This window comes from Cyprinus carpio, chromosome B2, assembly GCF_018340385.1.
Source record: "Cyprinus carpio isolate SPL01 chromosome B2, ASM1834038v1, whole genome shotgun sequence".
Lineage (NCBI taxonomy): Eukaryota > Metazoa > Chordata > Actinopteri > Cypriniformes > Cyprinidae > Cyprinus > Cyprinus carpio.
Genome location: NC_056598.1, coordinates 24,865,893 through 24,891,168, shown reverse-complemented (window position 1 = coordinate 24,891,168; position 25,276 = coordinate 24,865,893). Strand labels below are relative to the sequence as shown.

General features: G+C 37.1%; 1 protein-coding gene across 1 annotated transcript; it reads right to left on the bottom strand.

The window, feature by feature from the left end:
* Positions 1 to 25,276, bottom strand: LOC109075516 (neuropilin-1a-like). The gene is made up of 17 exons (XM_042718813.1): positions 24,618 to 25,276; positions 23,576 to 23,753; positions 17,876 to 18,057; positions 17,458 to 17,685; positions 17,037 to 17,204; positions 14,132 to 14,295; positions 9,811 to 9,966; positions 8,923 to 9,067; positions 8,227 to 8,558; positions 7,064 to 7,208; positions 6,746 to 6,913; positions 5,651 to 5,695; positions 4,410 to 4,556; positions 3,918 to 4,267; positions 3,744 to 3,840; positions 3,042 to 3,086; positions 1 to 2,349 (listed from the first exon to the last, which is right to left on the bottom strand). Exons 1-17 carry the CDS (start codon positions 24,676 to 24,678, stop codon positions 2,081 to 2,083), a joined length of 2,880 nt encoding a protein of 959 aa, XP_042574747.1. The 5' UTR covers positions 24,679 to 25,276; the 3' UTR covers positions 1 to 2,080.

Sequence of the window (25,276 nt, the reverse complement as noted above, 5' to 3'; positions counted from 1 at the left end):
TATTTATAAAAACTTTATTAACTTTTCTCTTTGGAATGTTGTTGAGAAATTCATAAATCCCATTGGTCAGATTTGCAGATTTTTTTCTTTTTCTTTTTTTCTGTTCATCACAGAACTGTGAATACAAAACAGCCACCAGACAGACTGGACTTTATAACATCAAGTGAAACTGAGTTTTCTGTGAGAGTCTTACTTCAGTTCCTCAGGACACAAAAACAACTATTACAATTAAGAAAAATACCATTTCATTTTAAATAGCATTACAAAAGTGAGCGGTTACACTGACAGTTGGATTTCTCTTACAATTTAAAGTAGTTAACACTTTTATTACGATCTAAATCTTTTATTAAATATAATTGTCAGTGCAAAATGACATACATTGGTTCATATGAATGGGAGAAAAGTTTCTGGCGTCTCCTTCAAGCTGCTGAAAAGAAATAGACCCAGATGTCTTTGTCAGCACTTGTCGTCTTGTCTCTCTTAGGTTGTCCTCTCAATGCTTAAGAGCACGGATCAGTTTGTGCCTTTCACATCCTTCAAATACAATGAATTTCCTCGGGGAGATGCTTCCACATTAGCGCTCTTAGATGCTTCATTTGCTTTGTCTCCGCTTCGATTCCCAGACGTTCCCAGAGTGAGCGTCTCCCCAGCGTCTCCTGATCAGGAGGGGTCCAGCCTAGAAGACACTGTTTACACAGATGGTCTGCAGACATTGTGATGTCATTCTGAAATATGATGTCACTCGATACCATGGTAACACATGTTTACTGACATGCCACATGGGCAGCTGAAAAGAGTTATTCCATCATTTAAAAAAAAAAACACTGTCTCAAAGAATGTTATCTGAGCTGTTGTTTTACAATATATAGAGTCAGGATGGACCAAATAATGTGACAGAATCTCATTTTAGCTACTTAACATTGAGAAAGATGTTATGAGTACATCCTATTGATATATATTAGATGTATTATGAATTTAAACATTGACCATTTGACCTGTATTGAACCTGAAATAGGACTGTCATTTTTTAGTTTAGATGTAATTATACTAAAATATTTGAATGCAGAATTCCAAGTGCACTTAAAATAAAATAAAATCCTGATTCTTGAGAATTTTTGTCTTGTTACCAGCAAAATATCTAAACATTCTTAAAACTAGATATATTTAACTGAGAAGCAAAGTTTAAAAATATTAAAACTTGTTTTAAGTTTCAAAGAATTTTTTTTATGCCATTATAGCAATTTTTTCTTGTTTTAAATATATGAATAAAACAAATTTTAATGATGTTTAAGTTAAAAACAAGAAAAACTGTTTGCCATCGGCCTTAATATCTTACTCAATTTTGCTTGTCAAGTAAAGTATCCTAACATTTTTACTTGAAAATAAGACAAAAATACTGATTCAATTTCTGTAGTGCAGAGAGCTGTGTAATAAATCAATAAATCATGAAATTGGGTCATATTATAATTCTTCCCTAACAAAATGTCTTCTGACCTGTAGTTTTACAATATATATTGAGTGAAGATGGACCAAATAATCTAGCTATTTAACACTGTGATAGACATCATGCGCATGTCCTGTTGAGATATATTAGATGTATTATTATGTATGACCTCTGACCTGTATTGGCCTGTATCTGTGAAGTTTGTGCTCAAGAGCAAATGACTGTCTAAGGAGCAACCCATGTGTAAAAAGGCAACAAAAACACATTTAAAGGCACCATTGGAATGAAGTGAGTTACCAACTGAACAAACACATCTCCAAGCAAAAACGAGCACAATAACACTGAAAACCCAGCTGTGTACAGCTCTGAAAAAGGGGCTTGTCGAAAAAAAATATCCGACTGTGTGAGAGGATACATCGTTTTGTCTTGGTCTCATCACCAGCAACAAATGTACAAACGAACAAAAAAAACAGTAGACAATCATCATCTGGCTGTACAATCTATACACGGTGCCCTCTAGAGGCCAGTTTCTCTTCCTGCACATCCTGAGAATAACGCTCAGTCTCGACAACAATGTTCTAAGAACGTTCCTCCAACATTGTCCAGCAAATGTTTCCTTGGTTCATCCAACATTCCTCATGCCTCTGAGTAAGATTTCTGTGCACTGAGTTTTTCTTTTTTTAGTTTGACTCCATCCACCAGCTCAAAGTTGTAGTTCTCCAGAGCAGAGAGGTTCCTGTTTGTAGTGTGAGCGCACGCGCAGTAGAACAGCACGCCGCACACAGCACCCAGCAGGACTCCCACAGCACTCATCACTATGATGGTGATCAGGATGGGGTCCAAACTCTTCAGCATGGAGCCGCGTCCAAAACTCCACAGGGTGTTGTCAGTCCCCTCACAGTTCACTATTGAGAGAGAAAGACAGACAGACACAGAGAGATTGTGAGACCTGCATAAGCAAGCTCAGTTATATTAAATAAGAGATCAAATACAGTCATATGCTGGACATTATAGCAACCTTTAAATATCTAATCATCCTTAAAACATGATACATTTAATTGAGAAGGAAAATACAAAATACATATTCAATTAAGTATTAAACTAAATATTTTTTCCTAAATGCCATTAGCAATTTTTTCTCTTGTTTAAAATATAAATGAGTAAAACCATTTTTTTTTTACGTTTATGCTTAAAACAAGAAAACCTTTGCCATTAGGTTTAATATCTCATACAATTTTGCTCAAGTAAATGTACATTGTGAAAAATGTTTTTTTTTTTTTTTTTTTTAAAGTTGCTAATAAAGCAGATTATTGGTGTATGTTGTACAGGGAAATACTATTTCAGTTTACCTTTTAAAAAAATCATGTTTAATTGTGCAACTTGCCACTTCTTTGTAATTGTTTGTGAAATTTACTACCAATGTCTGAGTAAAAACCAGAGTAAAATTTTCTATACCAATTTTTTAAAGTGTGTTTTAAAATATTTTCACTTAAAAATAAGACAAATTGCAATTTTTTTTCCCAGTACACAGAGCTGTGCAATTAACAATTAAATTAGGTCTTATTATAATATTTTCCCAATAAAATGTGGGTCTTACCGATCTCATCAACTTCATCTTCATCACCTTCTGTATTATCTGGGTCTGAAATGCAAACACACACTAATCAAGGAGATGAACTCCATTCAATTTCATTCATATTCCTTGTAGAGACATTTTCAACATACAAATGTTAAAAAGGTGTGATTTATCTCAGAGCTGATTGGTTTGGTTCAAGGGTAAGAACGCTATTATAGAAAATGCCTATGGAAAAAATCAATACATCTGGAATTAAAGCGATAGTTCACCCAAAAATTACAATTCTTTTATCATTTATTCTCCTCATGTCATTCCAAACCTGTATGACTTTCTTCCTTTTGCGGAACGTAAAAGAAGATATTTTGAAGAATGTCGGGAACCAAACAGCTTTGGTTCCTATTGGGTTTCATTAAACTCGATCTGATTACCAACATCTTTCAAAATATCTTCTTTTATGTTCCGCAGAAGAAAGAAATGCATACAGGTTTGGAACAGCATGAACAATGATTTTTATTTTTGGATAGACTATTCCTTTAAGATCAATAAAAAAGTGTGTGGTCACTGTTGTGGTTATTATCATTTGATTTTTAATATAAGGGTGCAGATGTTTGATGATGTATATTGATGAAGGTTTTAAGCTGGTGAGAGAATCTGCTAATAAAAGGAGGGCAGGCCAAACAGAAAGAAGGAGGGGCTAAAATAAAGAGGCGTGGTCAAACATACCCTTGCACTCTTCAGGATCCACTTCATCCAGTATCTTTATATCATCCAGTGAGATGTAACCAGATTCTGAAGGATCCACTTGAGCCTCCAGGATCACCTATCATGCACATGCAGAAAAAGAGTTAGTATCATGTTGGAATCAGGATGTGCGGCTCATAAAGTGGCCATCAGTACCTGATAAGGAGTGTCTGCACTGGGAATCAGAACTCTTCCTTCCCTCCATCTGCTTTTCATCTGGCCGTTCACAGAGCGGATCAGAAGCTCTTTGTCCTCTCTCTTCTTCCCAGCCACTTCTAATCGTTCTATCTTCTGCTTGATGTTCAGAGTTCCCGTGTGTTTCTCAGTGAAGTGGTACCAGAAAGACATGCACAGGTCTGAGTCCGGGGCTGTGACCGGCAAACTGGCCAGTCTCGCCACACTTCCTTTTCTCGCCAGTTCTTCATCTGTCTCCGTTTCTGTCTTTCTCTCAATCTCTACCTGCGCGTTTGTGTTAGAAGCTGCATAAATGAAGTTGTGAGGCATCCCTGAAACAGAAGCGAGGAGCTTTAGCATTAACATTTAGCATTTTATCTCATATGCTTCCCTATACTTTAAAATAAAAGTGCATTTAGGAATTCATAAATCTATATTTCATGCTATGCTGATGTAAAAGTCAATTATTCTTACCTGTGTGGTCCAGATTAGGCAGTTTTTGATCAGTGTGTTTGCTGTTGTTATTTATATACCATTCAGCTCCTTCACCTCCATCTTGACTCCATCCACAGTAGGAGGGGATATCAGCCCAGCCAAAGTCACAGGCAAACCAAATATATGCTAAACAGGAGCACAAACAAAGTTAAATCAACTTTACAGTACTTCGCACCGAATTTACTTTCCATTCAAACCAACTGAAGATGTTTTCAAGTAAGCTACAGTCAATGCAGTATGATACTGAACACCCTCTATCCTTTTTGGACTGCTGGTAGCTTATTAGTCAAAGCTCTTGGCATGTATTCAAAAGGTTGTAGGTTCAAACCACAAAGGGGAGTGAAGTGCATTAAGCAAGCCTGTATCTGCCAACAGATACTGCAGCGAAATCTGCTAAATCACCAATAACCAGTGGCCAATTGCACAGTACTGTATCTAGATATCACATTCTCCAATGACTCCAGTAAATCTAATGATCTAGGTCATTTTTAGGAGCTTTCCACATGCAATGTGTTTCTGTGTTGTTGTTTCATAAACATCTAAGCATCCTTAAAACAAGACACATTTAACTGTGAAGCAAAAGTCAGAGATTTCAAAAAATATATCTTGTATTGAGTATTGAATTCAGTATTTTTCTCATGCTATTAGCAATTTTTCTAAGTATAAATCTGTAAAACAAAATCTATTGTTATAAGTTAATGTGTAAAACAAGAAAAACAAGTAAACCGCATGAGGCAGTTTTTAGAAACCATAAACTTTTCGCAACCAATTTGTTTCTGTGCTGTTGTCGATGTTTTAAGTGTTTTATTGTGAAGGAATTTTCACAATTAAATTACAAAGTGTTATTATTTTGACATCATGAAGGTGACAGTCAGAAGTAAAAGACTCTGCAATATTTTAATTTTTGCATAAGGCTTTTACAAAGTTAAACAGCTGGATTAATTATAATTATAGCATGTAATTATGCAGCACAACCCTTGGTGGCAGTAGAGATTTTGAAATGGAAAACCCCAAAGAGAGGATTTTGTTCCTCATTTCTGTCAGGCTAATAAGGTATATGTATGCTTCCGTAATGTGATTTTGTAGGAATTATATTCAGCCACTAAAGAGAGTACCCATTGAGGGTGGACCACTTTTGTTTTACGACAACAGCAACACTCCAAATTGTTATTGCCACTACAGATAATTGTCTATTTTATGTGTGTGTAGTAGTTTCTCACCAGGTACTGCTTCCATCTCCATAAATGGCTCTGCCACTGCAGTTTCTAAGGAAAACAAAATGCAGAAAGTGCTACAAAGTTAATGAAATACAGACTCGTTAAATTCCATTTGCATGTTCTGTATGTTTATATTTGGTTTATGTTTTGTCACTCTGTCATTCACTAAACGCTGGAACAACTGAAACCACATGCAAAAATAACACACTCTGGGTGGCCTTATAATGAAATTTCATCTTAAATACATTTAATCATATACAGTGAAAGAGTAAGAAAATATGCATTACAGCTAAAACTGAGGTACATATGTAGCCTATATCTGGCTAATGACAGCTCTGTAATGTGGATTTGTTTTGAAGGGGTTTCATATGTTTGCGATGGTTTTGAGGATGGCTTTGCTTGAGGATATTTGCTGCCATTTTCAAAGGTGAGAAAGTGTTTTAAGGAGCATGTCATATTTGCAGAGAGAGAGACGACAAAAGGCTGGAAAAGAAAGGTTATGCAGAAAGCCCTTATATGGTGATGATTTAGGTGTGATTTATGCAAATGACTAACCTTGGACATACGTCTGCTCATTTAGAATACTTGTGAGAAGTGCATATGTGTGTATAAATACGAAATATTCCACACAATTATTAGTGAATGAGACCCGTTGTCTTCATTCTGCAGTGTGTTGAAATGATAAATGCGTATTTGTTTGTTTGTGTAATCTGATAGGTCACAGTTTAAGACATTGTTTGTATGTAACCTGCTGGGTCGTAGTTGGTCTGTGCTTCACTGTGTGGGTGTTTGTATTTAAAACCTTTTGGGTCATATTCTGTCTCTCTGTGGATGTTTGTGTATGTGAGTTTTTGCTTTCTTTGTGGGGACTTAAATGTCCCACAGTGATAGTAAAACCTGAAATCACAAACGTCATTGGGACCTCGCATCAGTCCCTATTATGAAAACAGCATAATAAAGTGAGTAAATAATGTCTTAATTAAAATCTAAAAATACCATAAGGTTTCTCTTACGAGATGAGGTAGTGTTATGCTTTAATCAACATAATTAGCTCATAGATGTCAATGATGTGAATGCATGTGTGTGTGTGTGTCTAACCTGTTGTGTCATAGTCCGTCACTGCTTCGCTGCGGCAGCTGCCATCATCATCGCAATTCTCCACTGTTGTTGGAATTATGGTGGTTGTTGGAATATTCCCTGGAGCGCTGGTGATGGTAGCTACCGTAGTTTCCATGGTGGTGGTGAGGGGAAGAGGCGTTGTGGGCTCTGAAAAGAGATCAGGGATTTTTAGATAGGCAAGTTATTTACAGTAAAGGAAGCTTTCACAAATTATACACCATTTCAGCAATTTTGGTAATTTGGAATAGGATGAGATTCCTCTAAGCTCTGTGATTGGTTGGTTTGGCTGTCACTCACCTTGCAGGTCACATCCTAAAACCTCCAGCCTTAACCCCATGCCTTCAGGAGAGCCACGCTCAGGGTAGATACGCAGGAAACGCATGAGCACTGGATCAAAAGTACGTACTTCTGGTGTGTCATGGTTCTGATTACCCATAAACACCTGGATATGTGAAAAAATATCACTTTCTTTAGAACATTTTGTGTCTGTCTGCTTAAACAGATGAACAAGAACTGCATTTCATTCACACCAAGAACAATAACTATGAAGATAACTATAACAATAACGATAACCATAACGTTTACTATTATTAGCGTCCACACAAATAGATGACAATGACGTTGAATACGCGATACAGGCATGTTCTTCTGCTGCTTTAAATGCTCGATCTCTTTAAAGTCAGGTGGATTCTATGGAATCCTGGTTCCTCCACTGAATAAAAAATAAAAAAAGGTAATTGTGATTTTTTATCTCAGACTTTTTTTCCTCAGAACTATAAGACAGACTCGCAATTCTGAGTTTTTCTCGCAATTGTGCCTATATGTCACGCAATACTGACTATCTAACTCGCAACTGTGAGTTTACATCACACAATTCTGAGAAAAAAGTCATAATTGTGAGAGAAAAAGTCGCAATTACCTTTTTTATTTTTTATTCAGTGGCAGAAACGGGCTTCCATAGAATTCTGATTGGCTCTCAGTGTTTTTACTGTTCATAAGCTGGACAATTTTGTTGAATCAGCTGTCTGGATTTCCCTATTCATGTAAAATTAGGACTATTACTAAAACTTTATAGTGTATCTATCATTATAGTTATTGTCCTTGGTTTCAATGAACATTAACTGCAACGATAATTATATAAATTACAGCGTTTTACTAATCATTCCAATTCCATGAGAATAGGGAAGTCCAGACCACAGCTATAATGTTAACGACACAGAAAAACTAACAACACTTTCAAAACTTTTTTTTTCAGTTGATTAATGATGAAAACAAGTACAGCCAATCAGAATCCACTTGACTTTGAAGAGCTTGAGCATTTAAAGTGGCAGATAACATATATACAGTGAGTGATTGTAACAAACAGAATTTTACCATCCGTTGGTGTGAGCCCTAATGTAATTATAGTTATCATTACAGATATCATTCTTTGTGTGAACAGGCTTTTACACATGCAATACCTTCACTTTGTTGCTGTTCTCCTCTAATATGTGGTTCCAGTCTGTTCCATTTGGGCTGTGTGTAACTCTGAAGCGTTTGATGAAAATATTCCCATCTCTGTATTTCCCTCCTTGCAGGATGAGACCCGATACCATCCGCTGGGCCCCAAGATCCAGCTCCAGTGACTGGTTCTTTACGACATTCTGCTGGTGAGCAGCCACCCAGCCTGTTCGGCCGGTTAGGAGCCGGGCCTGCTCTGGGAGCCAGCCCCTCTCTGCCGACGGCCACACTGTGATCTGAGAGTCCGAAATCTGACCCGAAACCATCCCTAGCATACTGGAGCATGGAGCATCTGAGAGAAGGAGTGAGAATATGAGCTTTTCTAATGAAAGGAGCACCAATATTCTGAACCACAGGAAAAAGACATAGAGCTACTTCTACCTTTCAGAAATGGTGAGAATGTATTAAAATAAACACACACACATTCAGATGAATCTCTTGATGTCAGTATTAGGTGTCAGTGAACAGAGAGGGGAGTCATTCTCTAATGATCACACACGGAGTGAGCGAATCTGGGGGAATTGAAAGTGACTCAGTGCTACAAACCACAGCAACACCTGCTGGGATTTCTTAGTGATGTCATGGCTGAATCTCACTACAAAAAATCCTCTGCTATGAGTGTGTGTGTGTGTGTGTGTGTGTGTGGGATGAGATACCTGATATTTTACATCCGTACACCTCGAAACGCATGCAGATGCCTTGTACCCAGGACAGAGGTCGAATACGTAGGTAACGGGTCAGGGTGGGTTTGGGCAGCCTGGCGCGTACCTCATCTGTGGGATTTTGATTTCCATGAAACACCTGAGAAAAAGAGAAATGAGACATGTATCATATTCCTCCTCCTTTTCAAGTGTTTCTCCTTACCAGTGTTCAGCTTTAAAATAGTTTTATTGGCATGACTGTTTTACACACATTATTGTCAAATAATCTACACAAATAACAAAAAGATAAATGTAAAAAATGTTACAATAAAAAAAAAAAAAAAAAAAAAAAAAAAAAAAAAAATATATATATATATATATATATATATATATATATACACACAACTATATAAACTTTATATAAGAATACAAAGTCTCCTATGCTCATGAAGGCTGCATTTGTTTGGTCAAAAATTCAGTAAAAATAGTAATATTTTGAAACATTATTAATATTTAAAATAACTGTTTCCTGTTTTAATATATTTTAAAACGTAATTTATCTCTGTGATGACAAAGCTGAACTTTCAGCATCTGATTTGATGCTCAAGAAAATTTTCTCATATTATTAATGAAAATAGCTGTGCTGTATTTTTTGTAGAACCCATGTTATTTATTTTAATTTAGATTTATTTGGAATAAAAATCTTTTGTTACATTATAATTTCTTTACTTCACTTTTGATCAATTTAATGCATCCTTTCTGAATTAAAAGTATTAATGTCTTGACAGACTGAGACCATACTTTTGACAGAAGTGTAAAATTAAAGATAAAATCAAATAAAATCAAGCACTTTGTAATAAAAATACAATACATTAATAATCAAAAAAAAAAAAAAATGCTCACCATCGGTTTGGTTTTGTCTTTCAGCATAATCCAGTCCTCTCCGTTTGAGCTCACACTGATCTTGTATGTTCTGACGTAGTATGCTTTCTTCGTTTCCTTTGAAATGGCACCTTGTGTTCCTATGGCCGTCACATACCGCAGGAAACCCAAGTCCACCTGTGAGAGATCGTAAGAAAGGGCTGTTACTCTCTGGTAAGTGTTTTTGTGTGTGCGGTAATGTGTTGTTTTAACTGCACTCTTCAGTGTGTGTTGGGGCAGTTGTCATGTAACTGCTAGTTAATCCCCCTCAGACGCACTGCACTGATTCACTCTCAGATCGTTAGTATGATCTATGATGTGTTCACTGCATAGCAGCAGTGCAGTGCAGTGTCTTGTCCGGGGGGCTAAAAGCTTAACTTGATTTACCAAAGTAGGACATGTTCCTGGATCAATGTCCTTGTTCCTCATGGAACAACATTGCCAAAATCCCAACCGACCAGGACTTTAGGCTCAAGACTGGGATTCCCTCTGCTTTTGGAGAGCATTTTAGGGTTAAAGCTATGCCAGAGTGATAGAAATGTGTTCTAGTACAAACAAACAAATTTTGATCCAGAAACATGTGCTACTTTGGAAAAACATGTTAAGTCAGATTCCACACATGTGAATATGGTTTAATTACAGCCAATAAACTGCTGGAAGAACAATATGGACCAATAATAAATGTGAGGTTCCCACTGAAAAACTATCACTTCAGCTCTACAACTTGAACAAATTAACAGTTATCAAATTTATATAATTTGATCAGACTTGGCATATTAAATCTCATTTTATTTTAGTACAAAAAGTTTAGGTCAGGTAATACTAGCCACTGTATGACCAAAGAGGTATTTCTAGTCTTATTCCATGTGTGTGAAACATAACCTTCGCCCCTTATGTCTATATTGACATAAACAAACTCCTCTGTCATAATCTGAATCACTTTTAACAATAACTGGCCAATGAAGCTAAACACACCCTCAGAATTTTCAAAGCATCATCCATCATGGTCTTATATGGTTTCAGGTTCCGAGAATCTCCATTTTCTTCCCTCCTCAAGTATTACAAGAAGTCTGATCTATGATCTAACAATGACCACATACTGTAACACTAAAACGTGGTCAAAGATCCAGGTCAGAATGACAAATCATGTTGTCGTGGAGCAATTCCTGCATTAAATCTAGCATGTCAGTTATTGTCTGTCTCTCGAGTGTGTGCGTGACTCGTGAGATAAATTAAACTCAACTGACGCAACAGAAGTGTGCATAAATAGCCTATTGAGAGAGTTTGGCTTGATGCAAGCATTCCTGGCACAAAACTTCACATCTCTCTCCCACTGCTTTCCACCCAGGTCTCAGTGAGCAGATGCGCCAAAACCGCACTGCTGCCATCCCTTTCTCACTCTTTCTCTTTCTGTCTCTCTCTCACTGAACAGGAAGGTATTATGAGGCTAATTGCTTTTCAATATTGTGTTGTATCAGAAGCGGCCGAGCTGCCAACTGGAGCCAGCCACCGCTAACAAGATCAACAAGTGTTAACAACCTTTAACGAGGGAACAATGGCAGGACAGAAGCAGAACCCCTCAAATGCCAGAATCTAAAGACAAACATGGACACTTTTTGTAGAAAACAGGACATTGGTGGGTGTGAGAGAGAAATAGAGAATTTAAACAGGAAAGGGAAGAGGCATAAGGAAAGAGGAAGACGCTACTCTACTGACCCTCATGCTGCTTTGCTTTCTTGGGATAGTTTCCAGGCTGAGGCCAAAAGACAAGACATAGTGTGATTCAAAAGTGCCCCAGGACAAGGATCACTTGTTCAAAGGCAGGATTATGAAGAATTTGGACAGGGAAGATAGATAGTTTGAGAGAGGAAGTGAAAATGGAGGATATTAAACACTTTGACGTTGCCTGCCAGATAGTTTGCCTCACTTCACACATTCGCTGTGCTTCTCACCAATAGGGCGATGACTCCAACAACAATTTACCATTCTAAAGAGACCAAGCAGAGTGGTAAGGTTAAAGTATAGTTTACCCAAACATAACAGTTCAGCATTTTCATTCCAGTGTCAACTACTTTTTTTTAGTTAAATGTCAATTTAAAACAATGTCTAGGTTTCCTTTATTTATAATTACAGTGTACTATAAGGTATTAAAATGTACCATAAATGTACTATAAAATGTACTACAAATGTAGTTTGTATTCATTATATGTGCTATTTTTATATCAGTAAGATTGTATGAAGATCTGTACTTTGATTAAACATTAAATTGATCAAAAAATTTGTAATTTGTAATTTGTAATGCTACAAAAGATATTAATTTTAAATAAATGCTGTTCTTTGGGACTTTCTTTTCATTAAGGAGTCCTGAATAAATGTAAATGTTAGTAAATGTTATGCAGCACTGTTTTCAATATTGATATTGAAAATAATAAGAAATGTTTCTAAAGCACCAAACCAGCTTATTGGAATGATTTCTGAAGGATCATGTGACACTGATACTGAAAATTCAGCTTTGCATCACAGTAATAAATTATTTTAAAACAAGTTATTTTAAATTGTAACAATATTTCACAATATTACTATTTTTACAGCATTTTTGATCTTTAAAAATCTTACTGACCTCAAACTTTTGAAGTGTATATGTATACAAAGTTATGTGTTGTTATGTAAATATATGGGTAGAAATTTTCACCATTATACTGGTGATAAAGCCAACAGGATGAGTAGCAAAAAAAACACATCCAGAATATATTCTGCATGAAAAAATATATTTTTAACATGTTTCTATTTGCATATCAGATTTTAGGGAGTTAAGTTTCTTATTACCTAATTATATTGTTAAATATCATGCCCCAATATCCTTAATGGTTAAAATATTACTCTCATTCTCAGAGGAAAGCAGTGACCTTTCACTAGTTCACTAGTTCAACTCACTCCTGCTGCTAAAAAGAAATCTGTGCTAGAACCTTGTGGTCAGATTTGGAGGAATGACCTCTTTCTCTGTCTGTGTCAGAATGAAATGTGTTGTCCAGATGTGTGTCTGTTTTCTCAGTAATGTCAGAAACGATGGCCTACTGTCAGCACGAGCACTGTCTATGGTTGCTCCATAAATGTCCTCTTTCAGAGAGGAAACCCTTCCTGCGTGTACTGCTGTGAGAATGACAACACGCCAATCAAATTCCTTGTAGAAACAAAGAGCCAGGAAAACCCTTTCCTTCTGTGTATGCACGAGTGTGTCTGACTAAAGTGGTATTGCAGATTTTACTTTTATCACATAAATGTCTCCAGATTAGATAATAAATCAAATCAAGATATACGATATTAAATAAAAAAGAACAATTTGTAAATATTTATTTATTTATTTATTTATTTATTTATATATAATTAAATAATTTATTTTTATTATTTATACCAGGTCAGAAATTAAATATTACTCAAAATGATTAACCAGCAAGGATGCACTAAATGGATCAAAAGTTACAATAAAGACGATTCTATTTCAAATAAGTGCTGTTCTTTTGAATGTTCAGCAAAGAAATCTAAAAAGAATGCATCACAGTTTCCACAAAAATACTGTTTTCAACATTGATAAGGATAAGAAATGGATCATGATGTGACACTGAAGACTGGAGTAATGATGCTGAAACTTTAGCTTTGCATCAAGAAAATGAAAATTACATTTTAAAATATGTAAAATAGAAAACAGTTATCTTAAATGCAATTCATTTAATTGTAATGTAATTGTAATGCAATTCATAAAAAAATTCTACCAGTGCCAAACTTCTGAACAGCAGTGTGTGTGTGTGTGTGTATATATATATATATATATATATATATATATATATATATATATATATATATATATATATATATATATATATATATATATATATATATATATATATATTCAGTTTTTATTTAATAATACATTTTGATTAACACTGAATACTGACTTTGATTTAATATCCAGTCTGCAAATGTAATGGACATTGAGGTTCGAGTCTTGGCTGTGATGTTCTATCCCATCTTTGTCTGTCTTATAATTTCATGATACTGTGTTCTGTCCAATACAAAGCCCAAAATAAACAGCAAGGGGGTACTATCATTTTTAGGTGCACTATCACATTAAATGTGAAGTCAATTCTTTAAGGCCAAACACGAGCACCCACTCATGACTGTCAAGCACTGTTTTCCCCCTTTATATAACTTCAGTTATTTTTAAATATTTTGTCTATGTACACATCCGAGTATGTCGTGTCTTGTCTGGTAAGATGAAACAATGTGTGTGTGTGTGTGTGTGTACCTGTATCCACTCTCGAACAGAATCATCTGATGGCGTCCAGCCGTTTTCAGGGAAGTTCAGCCTGGAGCGCAGTGGAGACCAGCTGGGATTATACTGTGATGATGCAGTTATCCTGTCTTCTGTGATCTCACCACTTTCCATCCCTAAAGGAGACATACACTCACCTACACACACACATACATACAAATATATTGTGAGTAGTGTCATGTTTTTGAAGTAATAAACCACACACATGGCACTTTCATAAAATTTGAACGGACTTTTGAGAACATTTGAAGTGGTCTCCTCTATTTGAGAGACTCATAAATCATGCTTTTGATGAATCTGATACTGTCAGAAGGTTTGGGTTTAGTAAATATAATTTCTTTGGTAAATATCAGTGACTGTCTATGTGAGTGTGCATGTGTGAGAAACTAAGAGTCAGATCTGCTCTCTTCTCACCACAGGAAGTTAATATTAGTCTTTCATGTTTGGCCACAGATGTAGTGACCCGTGTGACCCTCGTGCCCTGTGTGGCAGGGCGATGAAGATGAATTATAAACGGACAGCCTCACTGCACTTTATTACACTGAACTGAAAGCACACACATACACAGCTTTGTGAAGTGTATTTGAGCTGGGATCAGGTCTCAAAGGATCGTGGGTGTTACTTCAGTGCCATCAAGCACATTATTGCCACATTATTGCTAACAGTCTCAGTTAGTGTGTGATTCTCAGAAAACTTGATAGATGGGTTTAATAAAAGCACCAGACTGAGTGAGCTGAGAGCGCAGAAATATCAACAGCAGTTCTCTTTTCATTCTCATCTAAATCAAGTAACATGCACTTCAATATCAGGAAAGCTGTCATAAAATTTTAAAAACCTTGTCACTTGATTTTTTAAAAAGAACACCATTCTATCCTGCCATGAAAAAATATATTATAAAAAATGCCATGTTATCACAACATGGCAACGTAATAAACACTATTTAACTGTAATGTAAACTTCTGGTTACATTTTCCACATTTTTTTTTTTGAAGTGAGCTAAAGATGATTTTCCTTTTAATTGACATCTTGCACTGCCAGACCTGGAGGAAGACCAGATGCTTGACGAACCAGCTGTGGAGTCTAAAGATGAAGATTAATCTGGTCTGCGTTTTCCAAAAGCATTGTATGTGTAAAAAGATTGTAGAAACCATTGCCACCAATTTTCTCTGTGATCAATTTAGGCTTATGATGCTTTTTGGAAATGCAGCCCTGGGCGTTATATTATTTGATAACTGATTGTAGAAAACCTTTTCTTATTGACTGAGAAAACTGAAAGAATTACTATTTTGATATGTACTTGATGCAAATTATGGTTTATTCATCAAATCAACAGATAAGAAAATGTGATACAGAAGATTAGTAAAAACAACTGAAAAACTAGTATGTGATTCTTCAAATAACATATGAATGTTAAATTAATTTTTGATTAAACACTTAACAAGTAAAGTCAACAGGAAAATTTGAAATGATTGAATACAATGAATTGATTAATTCAGTCTTGGACAGTCGACAATGAGATCTATAGTTCACGTCCAAGATTTTTTAGCTCCCAATTCAGCTTAGTTTTCTCTAATTCCAGTTTTTGTATTTCTAATTGCAGTTTGACTTTTTCCAGTGTCAAAACTTCATACTGTTTTTCCAAAACATGGTTCAAGGTTATCTTGCTTGGAGGGTCTTTCTTTGTCTCAGATTCTGAGCCACCTCTTTCAGGAGTCACCTGGATACTGGAGGAACCTTTAACGAGGAAGTTAGCAGCATTAGGCAGGGATAGAAGCAGTTTGTTTGTTGTAAAAAAAAAAAAATCTCAGACGACACTATATGCTAGTTAACTAACTTGGTGAGTTACAACTCGTTTTAAGTTTGTAAGCATGAGTTTTACCTGTGCTGCTTGGCTCTGGCACATCTTCTTCTTGAGTGACTAAAGTAAACAAAAGAGAGAAGAATGTTACTTAGCTATGAGTTAAATGATAAAACAAAATTCCAAAACCACTGAATAGTATTACAAAGTAGGAAAACAAAGCAAAACAATACAAACAAACAAATATATCACTTTCTGAGCTACCAAACACTAGCAAAAACATTGCTACTCACGAGAATGTCCAAGCGGAGATAACATGATGGATTTTGAGGCAATGTATCTTCCGTAGCTGCTGGTAACGTCCTGTACATAACTCCGGAGATTGGCACCCATATATATTTCAATAACCATTTACATTGTCCTCTTTAGGTTGGTCCTCCTCCACTTGCTTTATTTTTCCCTTGTACCTTGTTATTGTGGTCCATGTGGTTTTTCTTATTTGCATTACAACCACTAAATTTGTTCATTAAAAACAAATATTAAAATTGTATGCAGGATATTTTTAAATTTGTATATAAAATGTAAATGTTTTAGTAAAGAGAAACTAATCCACTAATTTTTCCATAATGCAATACAAATAAGAATGTCTTACTAAAGACAACCATGAGCTTATTTTACAAAACAGGCTTTTCCCAGTGACTAAGATGCAGTCCCAGAACTCAAAGCTCCTTTCATGGTCTAAAACAGCCGTTTTCAATTCCAGTCCTTCAATTCCAGTCCAGTCTAAAAAGACCATTGAAACTAAGTTGCAAAAACATCTCTTTCACTCTTGTGACATCACAGTAATCAAGCCTGCACCTGCTGTCTAATATTGAACTCAAGAGCTAATTCACTATGGATACGCTTACAGAGGTCACTTATATAGAGAAGCCTTTAAAGCACAGTACCAAAGCAGCGTCATTAAGAGAGAGGTGGGAGAAATAGTCTAAGACAAGACAGACAAACATAAGACATTGACAAATTATGAAATATATGTACAAAATTAACGCTTTTAAGTGAAATTGATAGTCTCACGCTAACCTTGGTGTGGCTGAGGTGGGTCTGAGCTGGTTCGGATGCTGTAATTAGCTGAAAAGCCTTCCTTGGTGATAGCGTTGTCTGTGTGGATGCTTAGAGAGAGAACGCCGGTGTATGAGATCACACGACCTGGCTGTCTGGAACCACAGTATCGACCAATATGAGGCCCCACTGAGAGAGAGAGAGATGAGTTTGAACAATTTAGTGCACAATTCAATCACAAATTCAAAAGTTCATCATGCAGAACATTTCTAATAACCAAAAGAGCCATAATGTTTGTGATTTGTGTGTGTGTCTTTGGCCTTTCCTCTGGTTCTAAGACTTTACAAACTTCCTGCTTCTCTCAGCATGAAGTCTGAAAGTCAGCACTGTTTTTTCACCCTCAAGTTCCTGTTTTTTTTTTTTTTTTTTTTTTTGTCTATACCTGTAGGATATCCGTCCCATATCTCCAGATAGTCAAATCTGCAGACGGCCCCCGCAGGTGCGGTTGTGTCCGGTTCCATATCAAAGCTCTGGAAGTCCAAAACTATCTCTGCCATCTTGGGTGCAAAGATGATGAAGGTGCACTCCAGGTTGTTCGGATACTTATCAGGGAAACCAGGGGTTTGAATCACTCCGTTTGGCTCAGTGAAGTTTTTGGAACATTCAGCACCTGCACAGAATGTAAAACAACAAGTGTCATAATGTAAATGCACAATATATGTCAAAGAATATAGTAACCTGCATATACAAATAGCATTAAAAGAGAATCAATATTTTGATTAAGTGACCATTCATTTTGTGTTAGTGTGTGTGCATGCGCAATGTAAGATCTTTGTGTATGTGTGTGTGTTTTCTGATACCTGTGCGGTGTATTTCATAGCGGATACTGAATCCGGCTCCAGTGCTTTCATAGTCGGAGGTGAATTTGATGAATAAGGAGTTTCCATTAGAGATAATCGGAGATGGAGCGATTTTGCCGCAGAACCTCCCGAGAGACAAAGCGTTCTCATCCACACCATCAAACACCTGTACAAAATCATACCTACACACAAACACATAAACACTGTTTAGTACAGTACAGTTGTTGATAACATACACACACACACACACACACACACACACACACACACACACACACACACACACACACACACTATAATACATAATTATCTATGTTTATGCATTTAAAGACTTTAATGCATTTTTATGTCATTATTTATATAATTTCTACTTTTTTCTTGATGTGACCATGAATACATATCATAATGTATTATGAATAGCTTTGAAATGCCTTTAAAATGTATTATATACACACATGCTGCATAGAAAGTATAACTGGAAACTCTGAAACATCTTCCCCCGGTTTCATCTTAGAGTAACTATTGCATGACTCATTTAGACTCATTTTGATGACTCCTACAGCATCAGCTCCAACAAAACCACCTGAAACATGAGGCATTTCCTGCTGACATGACACTCGTTTTACAAACAGCACCCCCCTGAGTACATTCGTGCTCTCTTGCTCTCCTGTAACCCAAGACACTGATGGTCAGTGTGATCTCTGACCTCTCACCACAACGCGACCCTCTGTGGGAGCCGAAAGCGTGCTTCCTGCCGTTCAGACAGATCGCTCACAACCTGGACTCGAGTTAAACTCATGATCTGGGTAATTTAATGAATCATAAACTACATAACAGGAATCCCAGCAGAGGAAGGTGTCCCAACATGTTAAATAAATTTATATTTTTCTAATCGTAAAAGGATAGTTCAGACCAAACTTAAAATCCTATCTTCTTTTACTTACTTTCAAGCTGTTACAAATCAGTATGAGTTTCTTTCTTCTGTTGAGCACAAAAATATATTTTGAAGAATTCTGGCAACCAATAAGTTGCTGGTAGCCATTGACTTCCATAGTGTTTTTGTCCATACTATCAAAAGTCAATGGCTTCCATCAACTGTTTGGTTACCAACATTCTTCAGAATATTTTCTTCTGTGTTCAAAAGAGTGTAATGATAACATTTTCATTTTTGGGTGAACTATCCCTTCAAGAGGAAATCTGTATAATACTAATTAATTTAATACAGATTGTTTTGCAGTAAGTTTGGAGTAAGTTTCTCCATGTTTCTAATGAACTGAATGAGAGTTCAGTGCTGCAGTGTGTTTTATCTGATAAGTGTGTGAGAGAGAGACAGTGATTACAACAGACTCATCCACTTTCTACAGAGAAGGAAACTCAGAAACACAATGTCTGTGATTTTGGATTGAAAAATATCCTACTATTGGGCAAGACACACAGCGGGATGTGAAAGCTGCTGATATAGTAACTTATTGAGAGTAAAATAAACTAGTGATGAAACTGTCAAGAACCATGGTTCTGTTCTGGAGGTTTGCAGCAGATCCCTACAGAAACGAGAATGCATGAAAAAGAGGGGAAAATGACAAAGTGTGAGTGTCTGATTATGTTTTACAATAAAACCCTGAAAGGTAGGGGCAGAAAATAATAGGTAACAATAACTCATAACAACAGATCATAACATTAAACCATTAAAATCATGACAATAGAATAGTGACTGCTACTTGGGTGTTGTGGCTGATAAATAGGTGGATGCTATACAGTTGAAAGGTGCTCTGAGTGTTTTTTTTTAGCTTGTTACTATGTGGTTGCTGGGGTTTTTAGAGTGTTACTGTATGTGTTTGCCAGGATGGTATCATTCATATCCATAGCATAAATAGTGCAAAGTTACACGCCAAAGTTTAATACCTAAGAGTTAGCAGTTCAAATCTCTATCACCATGTATGAGTAATAGTAATAGTGATGCTTGCCTTTTTCAATAACGTGTGTGTGAAAGCAAATGTGTTCCGGAGGACTGTTAAGAAGGCATAGAGAGAGAAAGAGAGTGTCATTAATGATTAATATGTGCAGAATTATTAAAGCATTCCCTCACAACAAAGCCATTAATGATGAACATTATTTCTACTCTGTAAGTGTGTGTGTGTAGAGGGACTGAGAGAAATCAGTCCTCAAGAATGCTGCAGTAAACTACTCGTGTTTTCTCTCCTGGAACACACATCATAAAACGACAAGCTAAACTGAAATGGAAAACTGCATTTCTGTCTCTACGTGGTATATGAAGGTTATAGATTATGTGTGTGTGCTGTGGCACAGAAACATATGTGACTGATTTCACACTAATTATATTACTGTCTGAGGCCAGAGGCATCTGCAGGACCGACATCTCCAACGACCCCTCTGATAAGACAAGAATGCACTAGAAACACACACACTGGCCCTTTAAGACACTAGATAAAATGAGTACACAACTACTACTGTAAACAAATCAGGCAGGTTGAGCTAAGTATAACAGCAAGACTCTACAACAGAACCAAATATTTGATTTCTCAGCATGGATGTCCTCCTGTCAATTTGGTCCTTTTCAATTAACACAGTGCTTTATTGTTCAGCTTTTGTGTCCAGAGATAACCTTTGAAGATTTTACAATGAGAACTTAAGAGCAATGTTCTGCTGCATTCATGCCATGTTGGAATTACCATAATTACAAGATGACAACCTGTTCACATCCTCGGGCTCAGATATAATTTGTTTCCATGGCAACGTTCATAACGCCAAATTTGATCCATGTGCAGCTTTGTTGTTGATGACAGCAAAATAATTAAGCACTCCTTAAATTCACCATTATAAGAATAAAGAAAGCGTACCAGGTAGCATTGGCTATAATAAAATGGCATATCAAATATGAATATGAATATGGTGTGCTATCTAACTACATTTAACAGCAGAAGCCGCTAGCATTTTTGTCATCACAACCATCAAGTCTGAATTACAACTTGTAATTAAAAGTTCAATGAAGATGTGAATGGTTTCCACCAGTTAGAAGCTCACGCAGCATCTGAAAGCTGGAGCCAGCTCTGCTCTGTTATATAATATGTTGAAATAAAAGGCTGTTAGATTGTCCGATGTGTTTGTTCTCTGCAGTGAAGCACAGGAAGGAATGAATACCGTGTTCATGGTGGTCTCCTGGGCTTTTCCGCGGGGTTCGTTTAATAATGTTCACCATAAACTCTGCAAGTTTTGCCACAGCTAAAAAACTGACGGCAGTCCAAGAACAACACAGCAGCATCTGGTCCAAGTTAAAGTGAATTTCTGATTAACCTTCCTGTTCTGAGACGCACATTCATGCTAGTCCGTCCAAAACACACCAGACATTCCATAGCATGCTGTGTCGGACACAGATCAAACAGTTAAGCTCAGTGAATGTGTCTGAATGGATGGGAAAGTTCTGGAACTTCTTGGAATTTTGGGAGAAAATAAAGTAACACCAGTGCTGAGTTACTGTTTCGCACCAAGCTCAGGGTGTGAATGGTTGTTTTGAATAGTCTTGACTAATTATCCATCTGTATATCTGTCCAAATTGCAGTCAGACATGTGTGTTTATATCTATGGCAGTTTTTGTATTTCTTGTGAAACATGGAAGCTTTTCAAAGATCTCTGTTATGAGCTTGATAAACATCTGCAGTTGGAATCCTGTACATTTATATTCAGAGCAAACACATCAGGTGTGATTGAAAATGTGGTTTATTTCTGACATGCTACATAATTAGCCGCTTAAACCCAACACCAAGCTTGAAGACCATCAGAGTCTATGTTATGAATGATTTGGACTGATGATTCAGACTGACTCATCATCAAAGACTCTTCCGATTCTTATCTTTTCCGTTCTGCTTTTTTTGGGTCATTTTTTAATTAGAGACAAGTAAGCTTAGTGTGGATATATAGTGGACCGTATACTGTATACCGCCTATTAATTGTGATCTCATTACATATTTAAATTCGCAGTAAGCGTCCAATAAGCATCTCTGAAATAAAATACGGTTATTTTGAATTTATTCAATTCTGTGTAAAATGTCTTAAGGAGATTTTATTTAATCACCCTCATTTCGTTCCAAACCTGTATTACTTTCTTCTGTGCAACCCAAAAGAAGGTATTTAGAAAAATGTCTCAATATTTTTGTCAAAACAATGAAATTCAGTGGTCCAAAGTTGTTTTGGATGCCAATGACTTGGATTGTGTGGACAAAAATAGTTAAAACATTCTTCAAAACATCTTCCACAAAAGAAAATCATACAGTTTGAAATGACATGTGGGTAAGTAAATACTCTTTAAACTGTTAGTGAACAGTTAAATAATTAAACATTTGAAGCCTGATCAAATAATTAGTGAAGAAGGCGGATATACATTGTGGTTCATTTGTCACACTGGATACAGAACATTTTTGAGTGGATATAAAAGAAGTTGAGTGCATTGCATTGTGGGACACATATTTACACCAATGTGCTCTGATTGTATACTGTACCGTTTGGAGAAAAAAAAAAAAGATGTAGGTCAATCTAATACAGTGACTCATTCTGTAGTCACACACAAAAAAATCTGCATTTATGTATAATATACCTACTGCACACTTCTAGTGCGGTAGCATGCCGTTCTAAACATACCCTTCTTTTACATCTCCCTCATGCACACACACATACAAACTAAAGAAGATGGACTGAAAGAGAAAATGGATATAAAGGGATGGTCATGGTCTGTCTGTTGCTCTTTCATGCCCCCCTCAGGGGCCCACAGCAGGACATTCAGCATAAGGGACTTTTCACTGGTCCCCTGGCACTGAAATCTAACCCAATAGTAAAGCTAGGTCTGTGTGACTGACAGCTGCTGATTTACGCCCCATTTACGAGCTGTTTAAAATGACAGAGAGAGACTCATCAAATCCATCTCATTTATAAGATTCAGTCCTCACAAAACCTTGCGAGTGTTTGCGTGCTGATGCTGTTAACTAAACCACTGAAATGAGCCACAAGGCAATAACAAGCTCTGCCTCCATCCTCACTCTCATTTAATGTCATTGTCTGTCAGCCTCCTCATTAAGAAAACAATCAGCTTAATTACTCATGTGATGCTGGAAGCCTCATCAAACTGATGAAAATGAAACCATAAACAGCGTTCTATGCGCCCTTTCACATTTTTCTGTTTTGACTCCTCGCATTCTTGAGATTTCCTCTTGGGAAAACCATCCCCCTTTTTTTTCCTTGGGAAAAACAACCCTCTGAGTGATAAATGCAGATCCATTATCAAAGCCCAGGACGTTTGTTTTTAAACAGATCTAGTTCAACTCCTCCTTAATTTAGATCCATAAATATGAAATGTTTCATTTTCAACCAACAGGTGGCACACCTCAAGATCTGAGCGCCATACTGATCTACTTGGAAAGCAGGTAGATGTTTTGTGATACCAGAGACACTATAAGTAGAACGTAAACCAGTTGTAGAAAATAAACTGGAGAATAGGCGACTGAATGAACATATTGATTTTCCTAAAGAAAATCAATAGCCTAATCCTTTCCCCATTCAAGTCAATAGAAGCTGTACATGCATGCTTAGAAAATTGCTCACAAACAGACTCATTCCAGAAAGGACTTTGGTGACATTTATCATTTCTGACACCCAGGTTTCCCACAGGACAGAAATTTTGGTTAGACTTACTTGCATTCCCGGCTTTCCAGATCAAAATGCGGGTTGAAGTTGATGAGGATCTTCTGCTGTGGATCAGGTGCCTGGATCAGCCAGCTGCACTGCTGGTTCGCTAGGTATCCAGACGGGTAACCGGGAGAGGTCACATACCCAGAGCTGGTGATTGTGATTTTCCCACCGCAGGGACTTTCTAAAAACCAGAGTGGCACATTTATCGTTTTAACAACTGAAACTCAGGGTGTCATACTTAGATATCAGTCATAGTTCTGCACATTACATGCATATCATACTAGTAGCCTACAAATAATTGGTGACAAACTGCGCAAAAGTAACATGACACCCATAATGTCACACACAGCGCGCGCCTGAAAATCGATCAATGTATCAGAGCTGAACACAACACGCCGTGGACTAAGAGAGGGGTCACTGTATATGGGTGTGCATACGTGGTGCGCAGATATGCCACTGTGTCTGGGTGTTTTAGTCTGATAACACACACCCAACTCTCGCAAACACACACATACACATACGGAGCATCTCTGGTCTAAGCGCTGTCAAAACATGAATCGAGTAATATTTGATTTACACAAATTATCTAACTAATAAATAAAAATGAACATACAATAATACCATGTAGGTAAAAAAAAAACAAATACACAAATTAAGCAAATACAAAAATAAGAAATAGCTACACTGTAAAATCATTCGTCATGAGGTAATATCTAAATTAATTGGTTTTATTCAAATAATAACATTATTAATATCACCAAATAAAAATTTTAAGGATCGGATCAAATAGCTCATTATTGTAACAAACTGTAGCTACATTTTCACTTTTTACAGTGCGGAAACAGTCTGGTGTGAACTTATTTAAAGAATAAATTATGTAGTGCGTAACGAATCATCTCTCCCTTCATCAGATACGGTTTCTACCTGTTTCTGAAACAGCAGCCCTACAGGTGAGCATCGATAACAAACGACAGTAATAACCATAACAGAGCTCTCCTGTGCGCAGAGAAACCGTGCTGTGCCGACACCACAATAACCGACTCACCCGTTAGAGCGCGAGCCACGGACAATCCCGTTAGGGTCACACAGAGCAAACGCCAGTACATCCTCAAAGAAATCTGTTCTCTTGTATCCTCAGGATTTCGTGTATTAATAAATTTTGAATCCACACGGTAGTTAAGAAGCTGGAGAGAGATCCTGTCACTCTGATCAGGGAACCGCTGTCTCCTGTTCCATAACGCGAAGAAGAAAACTCACAGCCCTTTAAAGAGGGAGATTCTTGCACAGTCAGTCAGCGCTGTAAAATTTCATAATCCAAGTCTGGAGAGGCTTGACAGCGCGTCCTCGGTTCGTTGCCAGCGGGCTGTGGACGCTTCTGCGGGCGTGCGGTCGGGTCACTTCCTTAAATGACTGATTTCCGTTCTCACTGTCGCGGGTAGACGAGAACTGGTGCGTATATTTAGCAGGTTCTCTCTGGTGTGAAGGTGTCAGCATCCGATCTTAAGACTGGGGGTGTTAAAACTCTCGCAGCACTGGTGCTCTCGTTCCTCCTCCTTGAGAGAGAATGGGCAGGACTGGAAACGAGCAAACCCTCTAACCCCTTCCAGGCAGAGACGCCCGGTCTCTCTGCCAACCAGACACGGAGAGACAGTGAGCCAAACCAAAGAGACTTTGCGCTCCTCTGCGTGGGAGCGCAGTGCTCAA